The following is an 8,023-nucleotide window of genomic DNA, read 5'->3' as shown; positions in this document are numbered from 1 at the left end:
GGGGGGAGGGGTTCGGGGAGGCCTGGGACCTGGAGGGCGGGGGGTGGCCATCTCTGTGCCTGTACTTTGGGCCCTGTGATGCCACAGGCTGCTTCTCCCCCACTCGGTGCCTGATCGTCTGTCTGCCTGCCTGCCCTTGACACCACCCTGAGAGGCCAGGGACAGCGTTGTCCCGGCTTCCACCTGTCCATGACCCCAAACTCACAGGCGGCTTTGCCAAGAAGAGGATGCAGCCCTTCTCTGAGCCCCTCAGATACCGGGGCTCCTTCCAAGGTCCTGGAAAATGTGTTCAGAAGATCATTTCGTCTTCTTTTTAAGATGCTTTGATCCTTTTGTTTCTTGGCGATGGCCTCTCTCCCAACTGTGTATGTCTCAGACCCGACGAAACCCGACCCACCCTGCATCTCGTGTCCACCTCTGCCTCTTACTTGCAGCACCCCTGCTCCCCGTTTTGCCCCCTTTCCTAAACGCCCTGGTGACTTGAGGGAGGAGCACAGGGAACCTGCCGGGAGAGACGGAGCTGGCACAGCCAGAGGGCGGGCGCAGTGACAGGTGCCTTAGTAATGGGAGACGTGCCCCCAGGTGCTGGCCTACATCAATGGGGCTGTGTCCAGCAAACCGAGGGTGTCCCTGGCCCACACCATGCCTTCCCGAAATGTGTCCTTGCGGCTGCGGGACCTCCGGGAGGAGGATTCTGGCTCCTACGTGTGCACCGTGAATGTGGGAGACACTGCCGGCTCCAACTTGGCCCACAGCAGCAAAACCCTGGAGCTGACCGTGCTAGGTGAGTGCAAAGCACCCACTGAAGGTCCTGCTCCACCTGGCAGCAGCCAGGGCTGGGCACTGCCGGGGCGCGGGGCTGGAGGAGGGGCCGCTGAGTGGCAGCAGGGTGGGAGGCGTGGCAGGCCTGCAGTCCACTGGTTGTGGGCTAACCTGTCCCCCATTCCCAGTTCCTCCAGCGCCTCCGTCCTGCCACCTCATGGGCATGCCCCATGTGGGTGGCAATGTGACCCTGAGCTGCCAGTCCCCGAGGAGTAAGCCTACTGCCAAGTACCGGTGGATGCAGCTGCCCCCGTTCAAACAGGTTTTCTACTCACCGGTTTTAGGTGAGGGGACTGGCCAGGGAGCGGGAGGGACAGGGGGCCCTGGGGGTGTCCTGCTGTGTCGGTGCAAGCCCCAGCGCTCTGTGTGCCTCTGCCCCCATTGCACCTCCTCTGTGAGTGGCATCAGTAGCCTGGACTTGAACACACCTGCTGTGAAGAATACTCAGGGACGACTGGGGCTTTCACTTTTTTAGTCTGTTATAGGCCGCATACCAGAGACCTGGGTGGTAGGGGGATGGAAGTCACCCCCCCAGAAGGGGATGGCCATGCCAGTCACTTCTCCATTGTCCTCCTGGGGTTTGGGGCACACATGCCCATGATCCCAGCGTGGTTTTCAAGCCACTGGTTCTGGGACTCAAACTGCGGTCGGCCACGTGGGGTCCAGCACTTTAACCACTATACTCCCTGCTGGCCCCTAGCTGGGCCATTTAAATGTGGAGCACAGAGAAGTGTGACTTGTCAGGCACGGGACTGGCATTGCATGAGTGGGACAATGCCATTTTGGAGCTCCATGCTGAAGTATGTAGTTTAAGATGTGCCGGAAAATGCGAAATGACATAAATGCAGGGAAACGTCAGCACCTGCAGGACCTGGGTGCTGCATATGTGGGGTTTCACTCTGCCACTCTTTCTATTTCCATGTGACCGCTTTAAAATAAATAAATAAATAAGTAAATAAAAGCTTATTCCTTTTTAAGATAGTGATTATCCCAGGAACCAGCAGTTAGCGTAATGGCTAACTGGACTCTCACGTGGTCGCAAACCGAGGGTGTCCCTGGCCCACACCATGCCTTCCCGAAATGTGTCCTTGCGGCTGCGGGACCTCCGGGAGGAGGATTCTGGCTCCTACGTGTGCACCGTGAATGTGGGAGACACTGCCGGCTCCAACTTGGCCCACAGCAGCAAAACCCTGGAGCTGACCGTGCTAGGTGAGTGCAAAGCACCCACTGAAGGTCCTGCTCCACCTGGCAGCAGCCAGGGCTGGGCACTGCCGGGGCGCGGGGCTGGAGGAGGGGCCGCTGAGTGGCAGCAGGGTGGGAGGCGTGGCAGGCCTGCAGTCCACTGGTTGTGGGCTAACCTGTCCCCCATTCCCAGTTCCTCCAGCGCCTCCGTCCTGCCACCTCATGGGCATGCCCCATGTGGGTGGCAATGTGACCCTGAGCTGCCAGTCCCCGAGGAGTAAGCCTACTGCCAAGTACCGGTGGATGCAGCTGCCCCCGTTCAAACAGGTTTTCTACTCACCGGTTTTAGGTGAGGGGACTGGCCAGGGAGCGGGAGGGACAGGGGGCCCTGGGGGTGTCCTGCTGTGTCGGTGCAAGCCCCAGCGCTCTGTGTGCCTCTGCCCCCATTGCACCTCCTCTGTGAGTGGCATCAGTAGCCTGGACTTGAACACACCTGCTGTGAAGAATACTCAGGGACGACTGGGGCTTTCACTTTTTTAGTCTGTTATAGGCCGCATACCAGAGACCTGGGTGGTAGGGGGATGGAAGTCACCCCCCCAGAAGGGGATGGCCATGCCAGTCACTTCTCCATTGTCCTCCTGGGGTTTGGGGCACACATGCCCATGATCCCAGCGTGGTTTTCAAGCCACTGGTTCTGGGACTCAAACTGCGGTCGGCCACGTGGGGTCCAGCACTTTAACCACTATACTCCCTGCTGGCCCCTAGCTGGGCCATTTAAATGTGGAGCACAGAGAAGTGTGACTTGTCAGGCACGGGACTGGCATTGCATGAGTGGGACAATGCCATTTTGGAGCTCCATGCTGAAGTATGTAGTTTAAGATGTGCCGGAAAATGCGAAATGACATAAATGCAGGGAAACGTCAGCACCTGCAGGACCTGGGTGCTGCATATGTGGGGTTTCACTCTGCCACTCTTTCTATTTCCATGTGACCGCTTTAAAATAAATAAATAAATAAGTAAATAAAAGCTTATTCCTTTTTAAGATAGTGATTATCCCAGGAACCAGCAGTTAGCGTAATGGCTAACTGGACTCTCACGTGGTCGACCGCGGTTCGCATCCCAGACCTGGTGGTTTGGAACTCACGCCGGGCGCATGTGCGTGCGTGCCCAAGATCCCGAGAGGAGAATGGAGGAGAAGGGATTGCAGCGTGACTCCCCCACACCGGGGGGGTGATTTCTCGCTTTCTGTCTCTGTCTCTCTCTGTCTGGTGAGCGCACGCGCCCTATAGCGAAAACCTCTCAAAAAAAAAAGATGGTGCTTACCAGGCCGGCTGAGGCGTTTTGGTAAGTCAGAGAACTCAAGTTCAGTGCAGCGTGAGCGGCCAGCAGTGTGGCGGGGGTCATGACCAGCCCGGGTCACCTTCTGCACCTGGGGGAGGCTGTGCTGCCCTGTTCACAGATGAGGACATGGGGACCCGGGGCTACCGAGGGCCTCTGCCGGGTCCTGGCTTCCTTGCCCCTCGCCTCCTCTCTCATCACGCTGGCGATGGTCCTCCTTGCACCATAACAGCCACGGCTGCGGGAGAGGAAGTGGGCGCTGGGCTCACAGGCCTGCCCCTGGGAGCAGGGCCCACCTGCTGGCTGTCACCTTTCAGCTCCTTCACGAACAGTGTGCTGTCCGGAGAGTCCGGGAGGACGTTCCAGAGTAGGACAGGCTTTTTCTTTTTTTAATGGAAAAGCGGGTGCCTGATGGCTACGCTGTGCCCACAGATGAGATTCAAGGCTCCTTAAGTCTCACCAACCTCTCGGCTACCAGGTCTGGAGTGTATGTCTGCACGGCCCGCAATGAGGTGGGCAGTGCTCAGTGCAACGTCACCCTGGCGGTGAGCACAGGTCAGTGAGGGGTACGTGTGGCGAGGGGAGGCCAGTGCAGGGTGGGTGTGGGGCGGGGGTGCCCTTGGCTAGTGCAGGTCCTGGTCAAATGCTCATGCAGGGTGGTGTTCCTGGCAGCTGCCCTTTCCCCAGCAGGGGAGGGAAGGGCATGGTGGAAGGGCATGGCGGCAGTGCAGGGCGGGCAAGGCAGGACCAGGAGGCCAGGACAGCTGGCGGCTGCCTGACACCACACTCTTCCCAGGGCCCGGGGCTTCTGTGGTGGCCGGCGCAGTCGTGGGCACACTGGTCGGGCTTGGGCTGCTGGCTGGGCTAGTCCTCCTGTACCAACGCAGCGGCAAGGCCCTGGAGGAGCCGGCCAATGACATCAAGTAAGGGTCTCTGCTGCCAGGGCGGGGCCAGTGGCCTCCAGCCGGAGTAGCTGGAGGGGGTCCCAGGCCCCTGGGGGGAGGGGCAGGGACAGTGGCCTCCTGCAGGCGTAGCTGGAGGGGTCCCAGGGTCAGGAGAGGTGGGGGGCAGCGACCTCCTGCAGGAATAGCTGGAGGGGGTCCCAGGGCTGGGGGGAGGCGGTGGGCAGCTCAGAAGCTCTTCTCTCCTGCCCTCTCCCCTGACCCCTGACCACTTCTCTGACCCCCAGGGAGGATGCCGTCGCTCCCCGGACCCTGCCCTGGCCCAAGGGCTCAGACACAGTCTCCAAGAATGGGACTCTGTCCTCGGTCACCTCAGCACGTGCCCTCCGGCCCCCCCCTGGTCCTCTCAGGCCTGGTGCCCTGACCCCCACACCCAGTCTTTCCAGCCAGGCCCTTCCTTCACCACGACCGTCCAGGACAAATGGGGCCCACCCGCGGCCAGCGTCCCCGGGCCCCGGTGGGGTGTCCCCCTCTGCCCTGAGCCGCATGGGTGCTACGCCCCTGATGGTTCCCGCCCAGAGCCAGGCTGGGTCTCTGGTGTGAGGTCTGGCCACGTACTGGCCCAACCAGGTGGCCTGCAACGGTCACCCGCACAGGGCTGAGTCCTGCCCCAGCCACTCTGCCCTCCAGTCCTCTGCCCCACATGTCACTCTGGGAAGACTCAGGAAGACCTAACTGTCCAGGAGCCGAAGGAGGGGCTGAGATGCGGAGGGGTGCCACCTCTGCTACTCCCCGGGAAGCAGCCAGTTGTCCCCCGGGTGCCTCGGGGTGACCTGTACCACCTCCTCCTGCGTCAACACACCTGCCCTGCTGGCTTGGTTGGGTCTGCTGGGGCAGGAGATAAGGAAGATAGTTTAAAACTAACGTGAAGTACGTGTTTTTGTCCTCATTTTACAAATGCCAATAAATATGCATTGTGTTTATATGGAACAAGAATTAAACCTTTTCAAACAAGGAGTTGGCTGATGTTGGACTGCCGGGAGCGGCCCTCTCCAGATGAACGCTCTTCTAGAGTTTTCCAGGAGGCCGTCTGCTGCCCTGTGGTGGGGAGGCACAAGAAGCCAGAGCGGAGGGGACCCTCATCCCCTGGGCAGCCTGGGTGGCCAGGGCACAGCTACGTGTGCAGGACAAAAGAGAGCTTGGCCCGAGTGGGCACCCAGCCCGTCTTTGCCCACACACATTCCTGCCCCACCAAAGCCTCCCCCGGGTACGGACAGGGGACGAGCACCACCCGGTCACACCCTTTCCTGCGGAGGGTGGGCTCCTGTTTCTCTGCCCATGAGGTGTACAGGGTTTGGGAGTGGGAGGCCTGAGTGTTCCATGGAAGCTTCCTCCCCACTGTGCCTGGGCACGGTGGTCCGGGCTGGTGGGTCACGAGTGAAGACCTTGCCAGAGGTGCCTGTGTCTCTGAAGAAATAAACACGTAAGCTTAAAGAATAAGCAACAAGAATCTCCAAAGGGCCAGGGTCTGGCTTGAGCTCTTGCGGAGGGCCATGTTGTTCCCACTGCCAGCACAATGACCCTCTCCATCCAGAGCTGACCGTCTCCTCCAGGCCCCCTGGGTGAGCCTCCCCTTGGAGCCCACGCCCAGCCCAGCAGAGCCGTAGGCCTTGGGGGCAGGCGGAAGGAGCCTGCCCAAGGTTCTGGGCCGGGCTGCAGGGAGGGCTCTGCTCCGTTTGCTCTGTGATAACCAGTCTGCCCAGTGCTGCCCGTACCAGGAAGGCCCTGGTGCTTCCTCTCAGCCCCAGCACCCAGAGCCCACAGCAGGAGACAGAACACGCCATGACCCAGCTGCTGTGGCCCTTCCTCTGCCAGGCACTGCTGGGCCTGGCATGCCTAAGAGGTGAGGGGCCAGGCTGGGGCAGAGAGGGGAGGGGACCTGCAAAGTGCAGCATGTGGGGGCCGACTCCACAGTGAGTGCGAGGGGGGGTGCCCGTGGGGCCATGGTTTTCCTTTCCTGCCAAACACACCCTGTGCCTCACCTGGTCTTGTCATTTTACCCACAAAACCAACCAGGCAGTGGCCCCCACCCTCCCTGAAACCTCAGGTTTTAAGAAGGGAGAAGCTGGCTTAAGGGAGAGGGTGTACTCTGGGCTGCTGGTGGGGGGCTACCTGGGTAGGGCCATGGCCTGCCTCTGCCCACAGCCCTGGGGCTAGCTGTGGAGGTCAAGGTCCCCGCTGAGCCACTGAGCACACCGGTGGGCAGGACAGCTGAGCTAACCTGCAGCTACAGCACGTCCGTGGGAGACAGCTTCGCCCTGGAGTGGAGCTTCGCACCGCCCGGGACCCCCGTCTCTGCAGCCCATCCGGTGAGCTGAAGGCACCTGCCGGGGGAGAGGCAGGGACAGAGGACCCAGGGGCCGAGAGGCGAGGCGAGGAGGGTGGTCTGAGGACCAGCAAGTTTGGATGCAAAGCTGGGGGTGCTTCCTGTTCCCTGGGGCTGCAGTCTGTGGTGACCTATCACCCTTCCCTTTTCTGTAGCTCTGAGTCCGACTCCCTGCGGTCAGTGCAGCCCCCACTTCCGTATGACCCCAGTGACACCAAGATGTCGAGATGGAAAACTGTCACATCTCCCCACAGACCCTGTGCTCAGTGGGGGGCAGTCAGCGCCTCAGGCTCTCAGTGCTGGGTGCGGCTGGGTTCGGCACCGAGAGCCGTTCCTGGTTCCACCTGGGTGGCAGTGGCCTCTCACACCTGCTCTTCAGGCGGGGACCAGGTTTGATGCCAGGCCCAGAGTGTGTCTCCCACCCTCCCCAGATCCTGTATTTCACCAATGGCCATCTGTACCCCACTGGCTCGAAGGCGAGGAGGGCCAGCCTGCTTCAGAACCCCCCCACTGGGGGGGTGGCCACCCTGACGCTGACCGACGTTCACCCTTCAGATACCGGAACCTACCTCTGCCAAGTGAACAACCCACCCGATTTCTACACCAATGGGCTGGGGCTGATCAACTTCACCGTGCTGGGTGAGGGGCCTGCTACACTGCCTGGGTGTCCCCACTTCAGCCGAAATGCTCAGCGCCCCTGGAGCCCAGGGGAAACATCTCTGGGACCTGGCTCCACCCTCCACAGCGTCCCCTCCCTGGGGCCTGGCAACAAAGGGTCTGAGAGAGGAAGCCCTTCCCACAGATCTGAGTCACTCCCTGCCCCAGCTCTGTCCAGCTCCCTGCCATGCCCAGGGGAGCCTCGTTCCATTCCGTCTCTTCTAGGTCAGGAGCGGCCATTAAAGGAAAGGGCCCCATTTTCATACTGACGGAGCTGCCCAGAGCAGCAGCTAGAAGGCTCGGAGAGGCGGGGATGTTTGGGTGGATGAGAAGCTGCAGGACAGGGGGCAGATGCTGCGTCACACACTGAGGGCTGCCGTGTGTGTCTGGCAGGCGGGAACGGGAACAGCAAGTGGACATCACACTAACACTTCGGCTTGCCGTGAACTCCCAGTCGCACTGATTCCTGGGGACACGGGGCTGTGAGTGGCAGTGGACCACTGTCTTTGGTAGGGGGATCCACACAGGAGATCTAGCACTTCCTGGGATGAGACGAAGGATTGTGGGTGCTTTCTGTGCTTCTCTCAGTGCCCCCCAGCACCCCCTTATGCAGCCAGAGCGGGCTCTTCGCCGTGGGAGGCGCTGCGGCGCTGCGATGCAGCTCATCCGAGGGCGCGCCCAAGCCGGTGTACAACTGGGTGCGCCTGGGGCCTTCTCCTACGCCCCCTCCCGGCAG

At 61.0% G+C, this 8,023-nt stretch overlaps 2 protein-coding genes across 3 annotated transcripts in view; both read left to right on the top strand.

Moving 5' to 3' along the window:
* ESAM (endothelial cell adhesion molecule) overlaps positions 1 to 5,258 on the top strand; it is a 14,956-nt gene extending 9,698 nt beyond the window's left edge. The window contains exons 3-8 of one of the 2 annotated variants that reach the window (XM_014588716.2): positions 583 to 624; positions 1,872 to 2,031; positions 2,198 to 2,353; positions 3,775 to 3,897; positions 4,139 to 4,265; positions 4,532 to 5,258. In XM_014588716.2, coding sequence (XP_014444202.1) covers positions 583 to 624; positions 1,872 to 2,031; positions 2,198 to 2,353; positions 3,775 to 3,897; positions 4,139 to 4,265; positions 4,532 to 4,847 — 924 coding nt within the window. In that variant the 3' untranslated portion in view covers positions 4,848 to 5,258. Of the gene's footprint in view, positions 1 to 582; positions 785 to 950; positions 1,107 to 1,871; positions 2,032 to 2,197; positions 2,354 to 3,774; positions 3,898 to 4,138; positions 4,266 to 4,531 lie in introns of both variants that reach the window. The other variant, XM_006140578.3, reaches the window with a different exon arrangement.
* A 51-nt stretch (positions 5,259 to 5,309) lies between these two features.
* VSIG2 (V-set and immunoglobulin domain containing 2) overlaps positions 5,310 to 8,023 on the top strand; it is a 9,508-nt gene continuing 6,794 nt past the window's right edge. Inside the window, exons 1-4 of the mRNA XM_027772684.1 lie at positions 5,310 to 6,147; positions 6,450 to 6,613; positions 7,062 to 7,269; positions 7,876 to 7,973. Coding sequence (XP_027628485.1) covers positions 6,087 to 6,147; positions 6,450 to 6,613; positions 7,062 to 7,269; positions 7,876 to 7,973 — 531 coding nt within the window. The 5' untranslated portion in view covers positions 5,310 to 6,086. The remainder of the gene's footprint in view (positions 6,148 to 6,449; positions 6,614 to 7,061; positions 7,270 to 7,875; positions 7,974 to 8,023) is intronic.

This window comes from Tupaia chinensis, unplaced genomic scaffold, assembly GCF_000334495.1.
Source record: "Tupaia chinensis unplaced genomic scaffold, TupChi_1.0 Scaffold000037_4, whole genome shotgun sequence".
NCBI lineage: Eukaryota > Metazoa > Chordata > Mammalia > Scandentia > Tupaiidae > Tupaia > Tupaia belangeri.
Note: the sequence above shows the minus strand (reverse complement) of the source record. Positions and strands in the feature narration are given on the sequence as shown.